Source organism: Tachyglossus aculeatus, chromosome X3 (genome assembly GCF_015852505.1).
Source record: "Tachyglossus aculeatus isolate mTacAcu1 chromosome X3, mTacAcu1.pri, whole genome shotgun sequence".
In the NCBI taxonomy this organism is placed as follows: Eukaryota; Metazoa; Chordata; class Mammalia; order Monotremata; family Tachyglossidae; genus Tachyglossus; species Tachyglossus aculeatus.
The window spans coordinates 23,159,685-23,179,827 of NC_052099.1; the positions used below are offsets into that span (position 1 = coordinate 23,159,685).

The 20,143-nt window shown below is 40.5% G+C and overlaps 1 protein-coding gene across 1 annotated transcript in view; it reads left to right on the forward strand.

The window, feature by feature from the left end:
• DNAH5 (dynein axonemal heavy chain 5) overlaps positions 1 to 20,143 on the forward strand; it is a 180,154-nt gene that overhangs the window by 35,480 nt on the left and 124,531 nt on the right. The window contains exons 14-29 of the mRNA XM_038770441.1: positions 358 to 679; positions 2,756 to 2,962; positions 5,176 to 5,347; positions 6,171 to 6,316; positions 7,162 to 7,327; positions 9,969 to 10,211; positions 11,249 to 11,439; positions 11,655 to 11,745; positions 13,224 to 13,357; positions 13,788 to 13,989; positions 14,223 to 14,458; positions 15,054 to 15,272; positions 16,545 to 16,607; positions 16,884 to 17,122; positions 18,646 to 18,886; positions 19,453 to 19,652. Of these exons, the coding sequence (XP_038626369.1) occupies positions 358 to 679; positions 2,756 to 2,962; positions 5,176 to 5,347; positions 6,171 to 6,316; positions 7,162 to 7,327; positions 9,969 to 10,211; positions 11,249 to 11,439; positions 11,655 to 11,745; positions 13,224 to 13,357; positions 13,788 to 13,989; positions 14,223 to 14,458; positions 15,054 to 15,272; positions 16,545 to 16,607; positions 16,884 to 17,122; positions 18,646 to 18,886; positions 19,453 to 19,652 (3,072 nt within the window). The remainder of the gene's footprint in view (positions 1 to 357; positions 680 to 2,755; positions 2,963 to 5,175; positions 5,348 to 6,170; positions 6,317 to 7,161; positions 7,328 to 9,968; positions 10,212 to 11,248; positions 11,440 to 11,654; positions 11,746 to 13,223; positions 13,358 to 13,787; positions 13,990 to 14,222; positions 14,459 to 15,053; positions 15,273 to 16,544; positions 16,608 to 16,883; positions 17,123 to 18,645; positions 18,887 to 19,452; positions 19,653 to 20,143) is intronic.

Genomic DNA, 20,143 nt, shown 5'->3' on the forward strand with positions numbered 1-20,143 from the left:
TAGTAAGCCCTTAACAAATACCATACTACTACTACTACTATCTGTAATTGAGAAGAAGCATGACCTAGTGGTTACAACACGGGTCTGGGTGTCATCAGAAGGTCCTGGATTCTAATCCTGACTCTGCCCCTTGCCTGCTATGTGACCTTGGGCAAGTCACTTCACTTTTCTGTGCCTCAGTTATCTCATCTGTAAAATGAGGAACAAGACTGTGTGAGCACCATGTGGGACAGGGACTATATCTAACCCGATTTGCTTGTATTCACCCCAACGCTGCTTATAGTGCCTTATACACAGCACTCAACAAATACAACAATTATTGTCATTATTAATTTATTTTTGCATTTCATTATTAAGGTTGGGAATCCCTAATCTTGGAGTTGATGATAAATATCTGATTATCCTTGAGAACTTTGGCCTTGACATTGAGATGATCTCCAGGATGTATACTAGGCAGAAAGACGATCCTCCTTTGGGTAGGGACCAGCCTCCTATAGCTGGGAAAATCCTGTGGGCCCGTCAGCTCTTCTACAGAATTCAGCAACCAATGAACCTCTTCCAGCAGCATCGCAATGTGCTCCAGACAGTGGAAGCCAAGCGCATAGTCCGGAATTACAACAAGGTGGCAAGAGTTCTCTTGGAATTTGAAATTCTCTACCACAGAGCATGGCTTCAGCAAGTAAGACAATGCTGTCCCTTTTCCGGGCTTGTACTAATTGTGTTTAGGGAAATTTTTGAAGTACTGCTCTAACAATGATTTTCTTATTTTTCTGGCCATGCCAAATGTTTTTCCCAAGTTGTTTGCAGCCTGAATTTCCGAGGAGTAGAATCAGCCAACGAAATGAAAAATACCCTACTGCCTAATCAGATAAGGGAGAGGGGGAGATTGCTCTAAAAGAAGTGGAGTAAGAGGGTACTTGCCTCACCTTATCATGTCCATCACAAGTAGTTTCTCACCCTAATCTACATTCATTCATTCATTTATTCAATCATATTTATTGAGTGCTTACTGTGTGCAGAGCACTGTACTAAGTGCTTGGGAAGTACAAATTAGCAGCATATAGAGATGGTCCCTACATCAGAAATCTGTTTTGGAAGCCCTGCTTTGTTGGATCTCCTTGATACGAGTTTCAGGTCAGGAGGTATTGCAGTCACATAAAGAGGATCATATTGCCACCCATAGTCTAATACTAATAATAATAATGATGGAATTTATTAAGCATGTACTATGTGCAAACCACTGTTCTACGTGCTGGGGAGGTTACAAGGTGATTAGGTTGTCCCAAAGGGGGCTCACAGTCTTAATCCCCATTTTACAGATGAGGTAACTGAAGCACAGAGAAGTTAAGTGACTTGCCCAAAGTCACATAGCTGATAATTGGCAGAGCTGGGATGTGAACCCATGACCTCTGACTCCAAAGCCCGTGTTCTTTCCATTGAGCCACGCTGCTTATTTAAGAACCTGAGAATTATGTCTCTTGAAGTATACGCATGGTACCCTCCCATATCCTACTGTATAGCATTGATAAGCTTCCCATGGATCTACCCATATTTAAGAAGGCAGTGTGGTCAAAGGTATCAGATTGGTAGTCAGGAAGCCTGTGTCTTAGTCCCTACTGTGTAACCCTGGGTAAAACACTTAGACTCTCTGGCCTCATTTTCCTTAGTTGCCAATAAATAATTATAATAATATGCTGATTATGGGATCAATAGATTGTGAGCTCTGTGAGGGAGAGGAACTCTGCTTATCTGATTATTTTGTATTTACCCCAGTGCTTAGCATATATTAACCATTTAATAAATCGGGACCATAATATATTCAGATGAACTCGGTATTTAAATGCAATGCAATGTTCTACAAGTGGATTCCTGGGCCCTGGAGAGGGCTAATTTAGCAGGGACATGAGGACGTGGGTTGTTTTGGTTTTTCCTTTGCTCTGTATGTTTCAGTGTCTAAGCAGGATTGATAATTAAAATAGCATATTTTAGCCACTGTTAGGCACGACTTCACTAGATGTACTAAAATGGAAAGATACAGATGGCATTCACTTAAAGATATTTATTGAGCAGTTACTGTGTGCAGAGCGCTTTACTAAGAGCTTATGAAAATAGTATATAATAGAGCTGGATACATGATCCCTGCCTTCAAGGAACTTACAGTCTAGATGGAGAGAGAGAGAGAGAGAGAGAGAGACCTTAAAATAAATTACATATAGGGGAAATAGTAGACTATAAGGCTATTTACCTAAGTGCTGTAGGACTGAGAATGAATGAGGCTTTGGCCTCTTAGTTTAGTTTCCCTGTGCACATGTGGATGTTTCTTGAACTTATAGTCTAGAGGGGCGTGTGTGTGTGTGTGTGTGTGTGTGTGTGTGTGTGTGTGTGCGTGCGTGCGTGTGCAGGTGTTGGGTGTGACAGACATTAAAATAAATTACAGATAGGGGTAATAGATTGAAAGGATTATGCACATTTGTGCTGTGGGGCTGGGATGAGTATCAAAGTGCTTAAGGGGTATACAACCAAGTGCATAGGTGACCCTGAGGGTAGGGAAATAAGAGCTTGGTCAGGGAAGACCTCTTAAAGGAGATTGGGACAATAGTAATAAATAATAATAGTAAAAAAATTCAAGGGTGGTGCGTTTTTCCATCCAAATGGCTCTGAAGTTTTACTGTTGGTCACCTCTCAAGTAAGTCATCTTGGAAGGCTGATGGCCCCAGGCCTTTATTTGCCTCTGTCTTTCATTTTCTGTCCACAGGTTGAATTAACTAGAACAGGATTTCAGGCATCCTTATTGGTGAAGTCTCCAGAAACAAGAGAACTATTTGTGAATTTTGACCCACAGATATCAACTTTAATTCGAGAAACAGAGTGCATGTTACAGATGGGTCTTGAAATTCCAACTTTCGCAAGTGTTCTCCAGCAGAGACGGGACTTCTACAAAATGAACTTCAGTAAAATGCAGGTATGTTGGTCTTTAAGAGGATAAAGTTTTATAGATAGAAAACTGATTTGGTTAAAGAGCAATAATGATTTTGTTCTTCTCCTGGATGAATTTGATGCCCATTCTCATGCTCTAGCTTCAAAATGGCTAGGCAATTTTGTGTGTTAGTAGAATAATGGATAGACCATCACTCAGAGGGTGGAGGTTCTGTTTTTACTTTCCCCACTATCTTTACTGGGAATTTTGGGGAAAATTTCACATCATCCTCTTCTGTACAATGGAACTTTAATTATTTGCATTTTCATCATATTCCAAGATTGTTGTTTCAAGAAAAAGATGCATCTGATTTTGCTGAAAGAAAAGCAGTGCACTGCCTCATTCTTGTATGTGCACTAACTCATCCAAATGCCAGTGAATATAGCAAGAAGTAACTTCATGGACAGACCCTATGGGTTTGAAGTAATGTATGAACTTTCAAAAATTGAGTAATTTACTCATTGTAACACTAATCAAGTTCTCATAATGTGTATGATACTGTACTAGATGCTTGAAATATACCTAAAAAAAGGAATCAAAGGTAGTCCCCACTTGTAGAGAGCCTCACAATGTAGGGAGAATCAATCAATCAATTGTATTTATTGAGTAATTACTGTGTGCAGAGCACTGAACTAAGCTCTTGGGACAGTACAGTAGAACAGTGTAACAGACACAATTTCCTGCCCACAATGAGCTTACAGTCTAGAGAGGGAGACAGACATCAATGAAATAAATTACAGCTTTATATATAAATGCTCTGGGTCTGAGGGTGAGGGGTGAATAAAAGGGATCAAATCAGGGCAATGCAGAAGGGAGTGGGAGAAAAAGAAATGAGTGCTTAGGAGAGGCCACATGGAGGAGATAACCCTTCAATAAGGCTTTATTTGTATTGATTTTGTATTTGTATTGATGTCTATCTCCTCCCCTCTAGGCTGTGAGCTACTTGTGGGCAGGGATGTTACTGTTTGTTGTTGTATTGTCCTTTCCCAAGTGCCTAGTACAGTGTTCTGCGCCCAGTAAGTGCTTAATAAATACTACTGATTGAATGAATGGGAGGGGAATTGTCAGTTGGATATGAAAAGGGAGGGCATTCCAGGTTAGTGGCAGGATGTGGGCAAGTAGTCAGCAATGAGATACATAAGATTGAGGTACAGTGAGTGGGTTGGTATTAGAGGAACAAAGTGTGCTAGCTGGGTTGTATTAGGAGAATATAAAGGAGAGGTAGGGCTGGGCAAGGCGAACGAGTGCTGTAAAACAGATGGACAGGAATTTGTTTGATGTGGAGGTACATGGACAACCACTGAAGGGTCTTGAGGAGTGGGGAAACATGGACTGGATGTATCTGTAGTAAAATGAACTGGGCAGCAAGTGAAGGAAGTACCGGACTGGGAAGAGACAGGAAAAAGGGAGGTCAGCAAGGAGGCTGCTGCAGTAATCAAGGCGGGGTAAACTAAATGCTTGGATTAACATGGTAGCAGTTCAGATGGAGAGAATAGGGCAGTAAAATCTGTTGTGATGTTGTGAAGGTTGAACTGACAGGATTTAGTGATAGTTTGAATATGTGGGATGAAAGAGAGAGAGGAGAGTCCAGGATAATGCCAAGGGCTTGTGAGACAGGAAAGATGGTGGTGCTATACTTCAAGGTCTTTGAACAAAACAAAAGTTTGGGGAAAACTGCCATAATCCACCCTTGTGAACAGCAAAACAAAATTGGGAGCACTTTAAAATGGGAGACAAGGTGGTGGTTGTGAAGGTGACTGTAGGCACTGGGGAGATAAAACAAAATGGGAATAAAATAAATCTACTGTAATTACATAAAAACTATAAGAACGTCTATTCAGGATGACCCAAAATAATTGATTTTGATACTTCTATCATATCTGTTATTTGTGATGTCTTATACAGAGTCATTAATTTATCTGTCCCTTGAAAGGTAATATTACACAGATTATGAAAGGACTTTAATTTGAAATTATTTTAAAATAATTTACTATTAAACTCTTATAATAAGCACAGATTTTATCCTGATTTAATCGATTAGTGGATACCATCCAGAGAAGTTAATGACTTAAAATTATGTATCAGATTTGTTGCAAAGGCAAGCTGATTCTGTGTTTCCAATGACCGGTTCTGTGACTAGTTTGCAGAAATACACAGCCTTCTACATTAATTCATCCCCTCACTTCATTGCCTTTCAGATGATGCTTGCCGAATATAAGAGAGTTAAGGCAAAAATACAACCCCCCATTGAACAACTGATGGGTCCTCACCTGGCCAGAGTAGATGAAGCTATTCAGCCTGGTTTAACTTCACTGAATTGGACATCAATGAACATTGAGAAGTATTTAGAAAACACTTTTGAAATGATTAGTAAGTCTTAGTTTGATCATTATTTTCCAATTGAGTGCATCTAATTTCTAATGACGGCCACCATCTAGTTTCTTCTGTGCTGTTTGCGAAATGAGAAGCAATGTTTTTACACAACTGGGGATTTTCAGAGATCGGCTATTGTGAAGAAACTCTTTGAATCAGTGATCTAAGGTCTACGAATCAATCATCAGTTTTACTGCTTTTATTTCTATTTCAATTGTAACTTAAGCTGATAGACAGGAAATTGTTACATCCGATGTTTTCCAGGAGGCCAAAACATTATGGGATCCACATTTTGAGATATATGGGTAACTTAGAGAGGGAATTAGCGGAATAACCCTGATTGTTCCATTTTTTATGATGTTGGTTTAGTACTTATGTTTCAAGCATGTTCTAAGCATTGGGATAGATTTGAGATAATTAGGTCGATCACAGTCCTCATCCCAAATGGTGCTCATAATCTTAGTTCCCATTTTCCATTTGAGGGAACTGAGGCACAGAGAAGTTAAGTGACCTGCCCAAGGTCACATAGCAGACAAGTGGCAGAGCCAGGATTAGAACCCAGGTCCTCTGACTCCCAGAGCCATGCTCTTTCCACTAGGCAACACTGTTACTTGAAGTACTTCATACCTTTAGTGCTTTTATTTTGAAAATGAGCATCAGTTTCCATCTTTCGAAATAATTTTTAAAAGTCACAATATTACTTAAGTAGTCAGTTTTAAAAATAATTTCACTTTCTTGCAAATCATTGTATGTGGCTTTTAACTAGCTCCTTTGGTTGAATTTGTGTGTGTGTGTGTGTGTGTGTGTTGTATTTTCAAAGGCGAGTTGGAATGGATGTTAGATCGGGTCAATGATTTGATTGAGTTTCGGATTGATGCTGTCCTGGAAGAAATGGAAGAGGTTCCTCTTTGCTTATTACCTGAAGATGAGCCACTTTCATGTGAAGAATTTCTCCAAATGACTAAGGTGACAAGTGATTCTTTTTTTTCTTTTGAAAATGTTTTGGTGCTTTTAAAAAAAATTTGCTTTTGGCAAGGGATGTTTAAATTATGTTCTTTACACATAAATGCTGTGCTAATTAGCAAAATGTAAAACAGTAATTTAATGGTAGGATTGCTAAAATTGGATGAGTTTCCTGACAGTAATTTGAAACATGAGATGTGCTGAGTTCTGAACAGCTGATTTAAACAGGGGCAAATTTTCAAATGATTGGTAATGATGAATTATAGCATTCACCACCCTCATATTGGGTTTTGAAAGGCAATTATGGTCATTCATTCAATCATATTTATTGAGTGCTTATTATGTGCAGAGCACTGTACTAAGCACTTAGGAGAGTACAATATAACAGACAAATTCCCTGCCCACATTGAGCTTACAGTCTAGCCTACAGTCATGTATTAGGTGGTGATCAAAGGAATTCCAAGACTGTGCTAAGGAAATCATTCTCCTCAAATGCACTTCTTGGGTTATAGTGCCAAATAATTGAGAGGCAGCATAGCCTAGTGGAAAAAGCGCAGGACTGGAAATCAGGAGGCTGTGCCACCTACCTGGTATGTGACCTTGTTCTTATTTCCTCATCTGTAAAATGGGGCTGCAATATCTCTTTTCCCTTCCCCTTAGACTGTGAGTTCCGTGTGAGACAGTGACTGTGTCTGATTTGATTATCCTGTATCTGTAGTATACCTTTAGTACTTTGTACAGAGCAAACACTTACAAAATACCTTTATTACCATAATTGTGACTACGTTAAACTAAATGGAATGCAAAAAAAGTGAAAACTGTAATGACACTACTGTTTTACGTATTAGGAGCTCTGTGCAAGGGGTACCCAAGTTTTGAATTTTAAAAGCCTGTTAGTGGAGGAAGCAGCCAATGAACTAATCAATATGTTACTGGACATGGAAGTTCAATCCACAGGAGATGATGGAAAATTAGTGGATGCCAATACCATTGCTCCAACTAGTGAAAGTACAGGTAAGAGAATATTTTTCTCTTACCCATCCTCGTGTCTCTCCCCACTTCAATCCATACTTCATGCTGCTGCCCGGATTATCTTTGTCCAGAAACGCTCTGGGCATATTACTCCCCTCCTCAAAAATCTCCAGTGGCTACCAATCAATCTGCGCATCAGGCAGAAACTCCTCACCCTGGGCTTCAAGGCTCTCCATCCCCTCGCCCCCTCCTACCTCACCTCCCTTCTCTCCTTCTACTGCCCAGCCCGCACCCTCCGCTCCTCCACCGCTAATCTCCTCACTGTACCTCGTTCTCGCCTGTCCCGCCGTCGACCCCCGGCCCACGTCATCCCCCGGGCCTGGAATGCCCTCCCTCTGCCCATCCGCCAAGCTAGCTCTCTTCCTCCCTTCAAGGCCCTGCTGAGAGCTCACCTCCTCCAGGAGGCCTTCCCAGACTGAGCCCCTTCCCTCCTCTCCCCCTCGTCCCCCTCTCCATCCCCCCATCTTACCTCCTTCCCTTCCCCACAGCACCTGTATATATGTATATATGGTTGTACATATTTATTACTCTGTTTATTTATTTATTTATTTATTTTACTTGTACATTTCTATCCTATTTATTTTATTTTGTTGGTATGTTTGGTTCTGTTCTCTGTCTCCCCCTTTTAGACTGTGAGCCCACTGTTGGGTAGGGACTGTCTCTATGTGTTGCCAATTTGTACTTCCCAAGCGCTTAGTACAGTGCTCTGCACATAGTAAGCGCTCAATAAATACGATTGATTGATTGATTGATTGATTTTTAGAAGGAAATACTTTGTTTCCCTATCACAATGAAGTGTATACAATTCAGAAACAAATAAGTTCCATTAAATTGTTTACCAAGATATTATAACAGTTTAGAGTGTGACCCTTACTTAAAAGATATATTTATAAGTATGAAATCATAAATCTAATTGATGTGGTGGTGAAGCATGTAATTTCTTCAGTTTTTTTTTTACTTTGAACTTATTTGATTTGAGAGTCCCGAGACACCTGTTAGGCAAGATTTGTGTTTAGCAGTATGGTCACCAGAGGCTTGCTTTAAGCAGGATCATTCTAAATTTGGGGGAATTTAGACAGGACCCATAAAGGATCCCCCTCTCTGGATCGCATCTGGAGAGTTTCCAGTACTGTACTCAATCAGTCTCGGCAATGGGAGAGAGAGCCAAGCAGAGGCACAGCCATTCCATTCATAGCCTGGGCAGTGGCTAGCGATGGAAGGTAATCTGCTACAAGTCAAAACTCACCTGTGCTGGACAGCAGCGGCAGAGGAGAGAGTCGAGGGCTGAGACTCACGTTTACTCTGTGGAAGAAGGCAATGGTAAGCCACTTCCACATTTTTACCAAGAAAATACCACCAGAACGATTGCAGATAGAGGTGGGGCGTTCTGGGAGAGGTGTGTCCATGGAGTCGCGATGTGTTGGACATGACCTGACAGCATAAGATAAGACATAAAAGATCCCACTTTTCTCCAGAGACACGATACAGAGTTCCTCAGTCAGGGAAGCGAAGGTGGCTGTGGCTTCCTCTGAAGAAGAAGCATTAGCAGAGTCCTCTTTCACCAAGGGCTTTCATGAGAAGCAGCATGGCTCAGTGAAAAAGAGCCCGGGCTTTGGAGTCAGAAGTCATGGATTCAAATCCTGGCTCCGCCACTTGTCAGCTGTGTGACTTAGGGCAAGTCACTTAACTTCTCTGTGCCTCAGTGCCCTCATCTGTAAAATGGGGATGAAGACTGTGAGCACCCCGTGGGTCAACCTGATCACCTTGTAACCTCCCCAGCGCTTAGAACAGTGCTTTGCACATAGTAAGTGCTTAATAAATGCCATCAACATTATTATTAAAGCTGCAGTGTGGCCCTAGAGACCAGGAATAAGAATTCTTGGCTAAGTTGACTGGAGCATTTCCAGAGTAACTTCTGTTTGAGCCTCTGATGGCTGGTTGTGGCAAGGCTGGATGGAGGCAATTGCACCATCCGTTGTACCCCCTCTGCTGCTACTTCTCTCAGCCACCATGCCTAGCTTGGACAGAAATTCTGGAAGAGCCAGGGACAGCAGCAGAGGAAGTCACTGGGGAGTGGCTATGAAGGAGAACTTGTCAGCAGAGGTCAGAGTCGAGTGAAGGAAGAGGAGCAGGACGAGTGTGCCTTCTCCATTCCTCTCCATTCCCTTTTCCCTTCCCTTTTCCCATTTTCAGTTTCCCCTTTGCCCCTTTCTTGCTTTCACCCTTTCCTCCCCTTTCCCGTTCCCCTTTTCCTTTTTCCCTTTTACTGTGTCTTTTCTCCCTTTCCCCTTTTCCTCCTCTGGATTCAAGTATGCTCTGTTTTGAGCTTTGCCTTGCCCCCAGCGTATTATAAACTTGATTTAGAGGACGTATAGTTTATAAATTATGTATCAATGGTATTGTGAATTTGTAGTAAATTCAAAGCACAACTCCCTCTTATTCCTGTCCCTCTGCATTCAGGGGTCTTGGCCATTTGCTCACACAGTCATTGAGTTTCATATGTTTCATTTGTAATGCTCATATTATCCCCATCACCTCTTTCCAGCGCTTAATATAGTGCCTGGCACATAGGAAGTGCTTAACAAATACCAAAATTATTATTATTTTTGTGATTTTCCTTCAGGGCAAGAGGAGGAGAGAAAATCAGATACTCTGGCATCGTCCCTCAGTGGCAGTCAAACTGGAATTGGACCCTCTCCTCTGATGAGTAGGAAAAAGAAGGAAAATGAAACTTTAGAAGCAGCAGCACAGGAATTGCTTTCCCATTTCAGCCATCGGAATATTGATGCCCTTCTGAAGGTCACGCGGAACACCTTAGAGATGATCCGCAGGCGCATTCATTCCTCCACCACCACTAGCTTCTTAGGTATTTGTGTTCCTCTGGGAGAATTCCAGATTCTTCTGGGTGTGTGTAGCGATGGACTCTAAACTATAAGCTCCCTGTGGGCAGGGTACCTGTCTATCAACTGTTATAGTGTAGTCTTCCAAGTGTGCTCTGCACACAGTAATGTTCAATACTACCATTGATGGAAAAATTTTTATTCGGAAGTATTCATAAATGGTAATAATTATGGCATTTATTACATATGCACTATGAGAAACACCCTGTGTTAAGTACAAGCTAATCAGATCAGTCACAGTTCCTATGCCATGTGGACTGTATTGCAGATGAAGGAACTGAGGCCCAGAGAAGTTGTGGCTTGCCTAAGGTCGCAAATAATGTTTATTTGAGTTGGGTGTTTTTCTTCAGGTTTAACTTTGAACCCATATGAAGCCGTACATTTAAGAAGTCTGTGTCACCTGTAAGTTAAGATTGTGTTTGTGGGTAAGGTAAGACTTTACCTTCTAGTGGGAGCTGTGGTAAATGCTGACTGCCTTTGTACTTCTCAAGTGCTTAGTACAGTGGTCTGCACACAGTAAGCACTCAATAAATACGATTGAATGAATGAATGAAAAGGTCCCTGAACTTAATAATCAGTATTTATTGAGTACCTGCTGTTTGCAGAGTACTGTACTAAATGTTTGAGAGAGTTCAGTGAAGATTCCTATACTCCAGGTTCTTGAAATTTAACATTCTGAAAATGTTCTTCTCTTATGGAGGAGTGGTAGGCCAAGAGGGAAAATTAACTGCCGGCTTTTGAAAACGTGAGAGAAAAGCTAACAGCCCATTCTGCTTCTGTTCCTCAGCAGCAAATGCAGACTAATAATATAAGGAAGGGAGACTGCATTTTATCCACTAGAAAATGACAGGGGTCCAATTTGATGGTTAGTGCTGTGTTTGCTCTGTCACCATGCACACTAGCAAAATCAGATATTCAGAGGGTATTTGACCGATTTAATTATTCAGCCTCAAGATATTAAGAAATTTTATGAATTCTTTACCTTCTATTTTCTTTCATTCAGATGGTGAGAATTCTTCCAAGCTGAAGCAGGGAGGTTTGCCCATTTTTCGGAGCAGCATTACGCTGTCAATCCCAAATGTTGTCATGGTGCCCATTTTGGATGACATCCAGCAGACTCTGAACAGAGCAGTGGAGTGTGTGGTCAGCGTCATGAAAGGAGTTGGGCAGTGGAGTAAGGAGAGGCTATCCAAGGTTTGTTTTGAATGGAAAAGAATCATTCCTAGTAAGTAGACTGTAAGCTTCTTGTCGGCAGGGATTGTGTGTACCAACTCTGTTGTACTTTTTGGGGAGCTTAGTACAGAGCTCTCTGCACACAGTAAGCACTCAGTGAATACCGGTGATTGAATTATTTTTTTTCTTCTCAAGCCTAAATGCAATAGGCCTGAAAATAGTCCTTTGCTTTGTAGAAAAAGATGCTTCAGAGTAAAATAGCAGGTTTGCGAAATCATGACCGAGACATTGACTCTGATGATGAAATGGGAGACAGTGGAGTTCAAGGTAAGTATCTTCTTGGACTTTAATAATTAAACATCAGATGAACATTAACATCTTAGATGAAAACTTTGATGTAGTACTAAACTGGTAGGTCTGAAACTACCCAACAGGATGGCTGTAACACCAGGTTCAAGCTTGTTAGTTGTAGTTGTGGTATTTGTTAAGCACTTACTGTGTCCCAGGCACTGTACTAAGCGCTTGAATGGATACCAGCAAGTTGGGCAATTGTGATATTAGTTAAGCACTTACTGTGTGCCAGGCACTGTACTAACCACTTGGATGGATACGAGCAGGTTGGGTTGGCTACAGTCCCTGCTATAATAATAATAATAAAAGCATTTATTAAGCGCTTACTATGTGGAAAGCACTGTTCTAAGTGCTGGGGAGGTTACAAGGTGATCAGGTTGTCCCACGGGGGGCTCACAGTCTTAATCCCCATTTTGCAGATGAGGTAACTGAGGCCCAGAGAAGTTAAGTGACTTGCCCAAAGTCACACAGCTGGCAACTGGCGGAGCCAGGGTTTGAACCCATAACCTCTGACTCCAAAGCCCATGCTCTTTCCACTGAGCCACGCTCATTCCACATGGGGCGCCCATTCTCAATCCCCACTTTACCGATAAGGTAACTGAGGCAAAGAGAAGTGAAGTGCCTTGCCCAAGGTCACACAGCAGACAAGTGGAAGAGCTGCTATTAGAACTCATGATCTTCTGAGTCCCAGGCCTGTTCTCTAACCACTTTGCAATGCTGCTTCACTATGGGCAGGGAGCATGTCTACCAACTTTGTTATATTATACTCTCCCAAGCACCTAGTGCAGTGTTCTGCACACAGTAAGTGTTCAATAAATATGATTGATTTGGATTGAACTCCACTCTGGGGAGACCGAAGCTCCAATACTGGGATATATTCCCTCACAGCTTGGACACGACTGAAAAATGTAGCACTTCATGTGAAGTGTTTAGTGGCCTTTCATATATGCTCTTTCCACTAGGTCATGCTCCACTAGAGTCACCACTAGGATGGCCATAGCAATCAATAAATCAGTTAGTGGTATTTATTGAGCCCTTACCTTGTGCAGAGCAATTGGGAGAATACAATACAGCAGAATTAGCAGATACGTTTCCTGTCCATAATGACCACGCTGACCACCTTGATTTGATTTTTCAATAGGTGGTAGTCACAAATGCTAAGAGTGTCTCTGTTTAGCTGCTTCCAGCTATTCTAGTTTGCTTTTCTTCTTCCTCAGTCCCTGCTCCATGGGCTAAGGTAGGAAAGCAAACATAACGTAGAAATCAAGTTTCATTGTTTTACAACTGAGTAGTGTATGTGATGTAGAGTGTCCTAAAAAAAATTTCAGAAAGCTTTGTACTACGAGAAAATGCCATTGCACAGTAACCAGAAGGAGCTAATTTAAAGCAAGTTTAATCTATTTGGGAGTAACTTTATTGTATTGTTATTGTGAACTCTTGTTTTCTTCATTTAGATGCAGTTGAGAAAACATCAGTGAATATGCTTGTTCCTCAGCAAAACCCAAACTATTACAAAACTGTTTCTGACAATAAGGAGATGGTTAAATTAGTCTCTGTGCTTAGTACGGTTATCAACGCTACCAAAAAGGTAAGGCAAGAGGATCAGCATTTAGCCATTGAGATTTTTTTGCAACACACTTGATCCTAATTAATTCTCAAAAGCTTGATTTTTAGTCCCCAAGGTTGAAGAGAGGTAGTGTTGGTGTGATTGGATATCTGTCTTTCTCTCTCTCTCTCTCTCTCTCTCTCTCTCTCTCTCTCTCTCTCTCTCTCTGTCACTCTCTCTCACTCCCCTTTCTCTCTCTCTTATGTGCTCTTGAGCTAAACAAGGAATGGAAGATGAAACTTTCCCCAAAGCATTGGAAACCTTAACTGACTTTGGCAACTCTGAATTGTATTTTCTAAGCGCTTAGTACATTGCTCTGCACACAGTAAGCGCACAATAAATATGAATGAGTGAATGAACTCATAGTCTTCCCTCTGGGTGGATTTTAATGTTTCCTTTTGATGTGCTTTAGGATGTTATTACAACCCTAAAGCGCTTCAAATGCTACCATCATATCTGGAAGAAGGAGAAAAAAGAAGCCATTGAGATGTTTATTTTGGAGAAGCCTTTGCTTTCTGAATTTGAATCCCAGATCCTCTATTTCCGAGGCTTAGAGCAGGAAATTAATTCTGAGCCGGAATATATCTGTGTAGGAGCCATTGCATTATACACTGGTAGGTATATATTCTTTCAAATGTTTATTGAAATTCATTAAAGAGAGTGATCCTTCCAGATTGGTACAACTCAGTTCTCCTCTTTGCAGGGCTTGCATTTTTGCAGAGCCTATGTTAAGGTTAGCTCACCGTATGGAACGTTTTTCCCTATTTAGTGTTGCTGTGTTTTTAGGATTTTTTCCTGTTATTCTGCAAAGTTTCCAAAACGGTACTGTGAGTGATTTATTTTTCAGCTGACCTGAAGCTGGCTCTGACTGCAGAAACCAAAGCCTGGATGGTTGACTTGGGTCGTCATTGTAATGCAAAGTATAGAATGGAGATGGAAAGTGTTTTCACGTTTGTGGAAGACATTGTCAAAAAACTGAATCGTCCGATTAAAGACTTGGATGACTTCAGAATAGCCATGGCTGCGCTTAAAGAAATCCGAGAACAGCAAATCCTGATAGACTTTCAAGTTGGACCTATTGAGGTGACTGACAGGAATTATGACTTGGACATGGGGGAAGAATCAGAGACAATCCTGGGTATAAAGGGAGAAACTGATTCAGTCAGCGATGTCACCCCTGCTTTTCCTTGCTCCTCTCCCACTACAACCCATCCTGCACATTTCATTCCCTTTATACCAATTTACACACTGTTCCTCAGTCTTGTTTCATCCACTGTTAACTCCTTGCTCACATCCTTCCTCTTTTCTGGGAAGTCCTTCTTCCACAAATCCAGCACTCAATTCACTTATTTTTCAAATCAAGCCTATCTTCAGTCAGCACTCTCTCCATCTTCCAAGCCATACTAGAAACATATCTCCTTCAAGAAGCTATCTCTGACTCAGCTCTCATCCTGTTTTCTCTCCCTCCTGCCTCACCCTGGCATTTAGGCCCATCCCCACCCCCAAAATATGAACATGTGTTTACTCGTCCATCTCTAGTATTTTTATGATCCATTCGTCATTTGTCATTCACATAAATTCATGCAGATCTTTTATGCCTCTGGCCCTATTTAGTTAGAAGGATGGAAGAACTCTCATCCCTGTATTTGTAAATGCAAATGCAACCTTTTTTGGACAGGAATCCTATGCTTTATTGAACAAATATGAACTCCTAGTGGCTAAGGAGGAGATGGAGAAAGTTGATACCTTGCGCTACACTTGGGAGAAGCTTTTAGTCCGAGCAAAGGATGTACAGAATGAGTTGGTCGCCTTGCAGCCTCATTTCAGGGAAGAACTCATTAATACTGTGGAGATTTTCATCGAAGACTGTGATCAGTTCTATTTCGACTATGATACGGTACTCCTCAAACCTACTCCGGAAACAGGGGGATGCAGTAGTGGAAAGGGTCAAGCTTGGGTTTTAAAATGAGCAATTCTTAAAGCTGGGAAACATGATATATATCATATATATATATATATATATATATATATATATATATATATAAAAATATATTATTAGGTTGCCTTAATGGAGCAGAAATTTGGTTTGACCTTCATTTTCCATGACTCCCTTTTCCCTCTATAAAGAGGAAGGATTAATGTGAAACTTTGAAAAGCTACCCGTGTTAGAGGATTAAGGAAATCAGTCACTCAGGTCAATGTTATGCGGACAGATGTTCATGAGACACCTTTTCTTCAGTTTTTCTTTTTAGTGTCATGAGATTCTTCATCATTATCAAGTGCTGTGGAAAAAACAATAATAATAATGAGTTGATATTTGTTGAACACTTACTATATGTCTAGCACTGTTCTAAGCCCTGGGCAGATGAGACAAAACTTGGCATTGATGAGTGATGACTTAGGAAACTTGATAGACAGCTTAATCTCATCGAAACAGTGCAATAGAAGCTAACAGATTTGGGGATTTGGGGAAGAAACTAAATTTGAAGATTGAGAATAGTTTTATTTTCTGAATGTTTTTGTTTACAACCATGCAATAATTAGAACTTGTTCTTGTTTGTAAATGAATAGGTCAAAATATGTTTTTCCTCATGTACCTTGGTTTCTTTACCTCAGAAAAGGAATTGTGACTCATTCTTTAGGGTCAAGCATCCTGAGAATAATTGGAATTATGGATTCTTTGGCTTGAAGAAATTTAAGTGTCCAAATTTAATGACTCACTAGAGAAAGGCTTTCTATAACATGTTCACAACAAGGTCCATATATATGGTCACAGTAATAATAATAACGATAGTGTTTGTTAAGCGCACACAATGTGTGGAGCACTGTATTAAGTGTTGGGGGTAGATACAAGATAATCAGGTCCTACTTGGGGATCACAGTCTAATTAGGAGGGAGAACAGCCATTGAATCTCTGTTGTTCAGATGAGGGAACTGAGGCACAGGGAAGGTCAGCAACTTACCCAAGATCACAAAGCAGGCAAGAGGCAGAGGTGGGTTTAGAACCCACGTCCTCTGACTCTCAGGCCTGTGCTCTTTCCACTTGGCCATGCTGCTTCCCAGAAATGATTAACCAGAATTAAGGTTTCTTCCTGTGCTTGAAATCTAATAAATGGATAGCGTAGTTTATTGTACTGATAGATTATTTTAACTTTTGCTTCTCTTTCAGAATGGTCCAATGGTGATGGGCCTGGAGCCTCAGGAAGCCAGTGATCGGCTTATGATGTTTCAGGTAATCCATTCTAATTTCAAGCACCTTCTAACCACATTGCACCTAGAAACTTCAGTGCTTTAACATTTTTACTGAGTGACGTTAGAGGGTCCTAGTCTTGTAGAAGAGGTTAAAGTCAGAGATAAGTTTGCATGTAACAACCATATATGGAAGAAAATACCTCTAAATGCCCAGTGATTATGAAGATGTGCATTTCCACTTACCTCTTTCATCAGTTCAAGCCCATCTTTGTTCTCTTATATCCTGTATGAATAACTTTCTTATTTATATTGTTAGAATCGATTTGACAGCCTCCATCGCAAATACATCACCTGTACAGGTGGAGAGGAGCTTTTTGGTCTGCCAGTTACCCAGTATCCTCAGCTTCTGGAAATAAAGAAGCAACTTAATCTTCTACAGAAACTCTACGGCCTGTACAGTAGTGTCACAGACACTGTAAATAGTTATCATGAAATCCTTTGGTCAGAAGTGAATATTGAAAAAATTAACAATGAACTACTTGAATTCCAGAACAGGTGAGAATTTGCACCTTAATGTAAATTGCTTTCTGTGTGGGAATTGTGAGGGACTTTATTTCCTGCCCCCCACAAGGAATTTAGGAAAGAATCTTTGACCCTCTGATTATCCAGTAGTAGAATGGATGGATTGACCACAAGTATGACATCCTGTGATTGAAAATAAGACAATCATCTTTATCAACTTTACTATTTCTAGCTTACTTAAACTGTCACTTTCCAGAGACCTGTCCTTCATACTTCCCTGAACATATATATTGATTTGTTCCTTATAAAAAAACAAGGTTCCTGGATTATTTTACATCTTTATAGAGTATTGGATTCAGGAGAGCCATATTGGAAGGTCTGAAGCAGCATGGCCTAGTGGGAAGAGAACGGGCTTCGTAGTCAGAGGACCTGGGTTCTAATACTGCCTCTTCTACTTGTCTGCTGCATGACTTTGGGCAAGTCACTTAACTTCTCTGGGCCTCAGTTCCCTCATTTGTAAAATGATGATTCAATACCTGTTCTCCCTCCTACTTAAAATTTGAGTCCCACATAGGACTGATGATCTTACATCTCCTCCAGTGCTTAGTTGTAGGCAGGGAATACCTCTCTTATATTGTACTCTCCCAAGCTCCTAATACAGTGCTCTGCACACAGTAAATATAAGCATTTACTGACTGACTGTACAGTGCTTGGCACATAGTAAGCACTTAACAAATACCACATTGTTATTATTAGTATTACTACTATTAATTATAATAATAACTTGTGATCTTATCCCATTGGACCTGGTTTCTAGCAAGATCTGCTCTCTGTTGCATATGCAGACTATTCATTGTTTATTGTTGTACATGCAGACTGTACAATATACTTTCCCAAGTAATTAGTACGGTGCTCTGCACACAGTAAGCATTCAATAACTACAATAGAATGAATGAATGATTATTGGAACCCTGCTTCCATTCTGGTGAAGGCAAGATTGAGATTGTAATTGATATACATAAAATCTGAGTATTGTAATTTAATCTATGCTATGATGTAGTCATAGCACAATGCAGTGTGTCACCTGCATGAAAAAAATCAGAAGACTTGTAAATGACTTGTGGGTGGGGATTTTGTCTGCCGTCTCTATTGTATTGTACTTTCCCAAACACTTAGTAGAGTTCTCTGCATACAGTAAGCACTCAGTAAGTACCATTGATTGATTGTGAGCAGTAGTAATGGTAATGGACTTTATTGAGTACCTCCTGAATGTAGGGCACTGTATTAGGCACTTTTGTTGCCAAGTGGTTAGTATAGTGCTCTGCAGATGGTAAGCACCAGTACATACAAAAGAAGCATAGGGAGCTTGCAGTCTAATGGGGAAGACAGACATAGAAATATTCATGAGCAGTAGTAATGTTAGGTTAGTTATAGAGATACTGAAGATGATCAAAAATTAATAAATACATAGATGGAAGAGGCGGCTGGAGCACTGATAAGATGTGTGGTACTGATGATTAGTTGGGGAAGTCTTTCACAGATGTTTCTATTTTCAGATGCCGTAAATTGCCACGTGCTTTGAAGGACTGGCAGGCTTTTCAGGACCTGAAGAAGACCATTGAGGACTTCAATGAGTGTTGTCCATTGCTGGAGCACATGTCTAATAGAGCCATGATGACACGCCACTGGAAAAGAATAGCAACCCTAACGGGGCATAGTTTTGATGTGGAGAATGAGACCTTCAAACTGAGAAATATCATGAATGCGCCTCTTCTAAAATACAAAGAAGAAATTGAGGTACAGTTTTCTGAGATGAGCCCAAGGGAGAGAGATGATGACATTGTATAAACATAGCTTTAATATAAAAAGATGGATAAATTCTTGAGCTTAGTCAAAAGACACAGAACGAACAGTCCTTTAAATAGCCTCATTATTTCTCATATCTTCTCAACTGACTGTTTATCTACCCAGAAGTGTACAGTTTCAGGACTGTTTTTCAAGCAGTTTGTGTTGTGCTTTCATCCACTGTTCCTCTATACATCATTGTGCATTTTAGATTTAAGCCATACTCACATTTAATTGCGGGCACAGATGAAGGATGTTTCTTGTTTTAAGAAAGATTGTTGCAGGTCATTGATGTGAATTTACATTCCAAGTTAATTTATTAAGATATCTTATGGTGGATACCTACTTGCAAAGTTAAGTTCTATCTGTCAAGAACACTTCTTCATTTTCATTTCAGCTTTTGTTAGAAGTTCCAAAGTGCCTTTAGAGTAGCCATCTCTCCAGATTCTGTTACAACTTGTTTATTGATGGGATTGTTTGTGATGCATTCCTAGTTCTGTGTATTGCCATTTTGGTAGGACATCTGTATCAGTGCTGTGAAAGAGAGAGACATTGAGCAGAAGTTAAAACAGGTGATTGCTGAATGGGACAACAAAACCTTTAGCTTTGCCAACTTCAAAACCCGTGGTGAACTACTCTTGAGAGGAGACAGCACTTCAGAAACTATAGCCAGCATGGAAGATAGCCTGATGATTCTGGGTTCTCTGATGAGCAACAGGTAATAGGATGATGGTCTGTCTCACAAAGACCAAAAACTGTAGAGTCAAAGGAATAAGAATAAATACCTTGTTGGCAAAAAACTTGGACTACTGATCAGGAATACCCTCTTATAATGCAGGAGTGGTGGTCCTAACGAACCCCTCAGTTGAGGAGAACTTGCCCCAGAGTACACACATCTTAACCAGCTCTGCACATGTCTGCATGACCTCTCCTTTTGACATGACAGTTTTGTTGGATCCAGACAGGCACATATTGTCTGAAAAACATTCCTCGGATTCCTAACAGCATTCTTTCTAAAATGCATTGTGGAACCATGTGCATACTGAAAGACTGGGATTTATTTTAAAAATACAAGGAATTAGAGTAATAGGAGTACTCAATCAAATGAATCCCTTAGCTTTCAAATCATATGTAATATTTAGTTCTCATCATTTATGACTATATTTCTGACTTTTTCCTGAGGATGGATGAACATGATCTTTGGTTGTA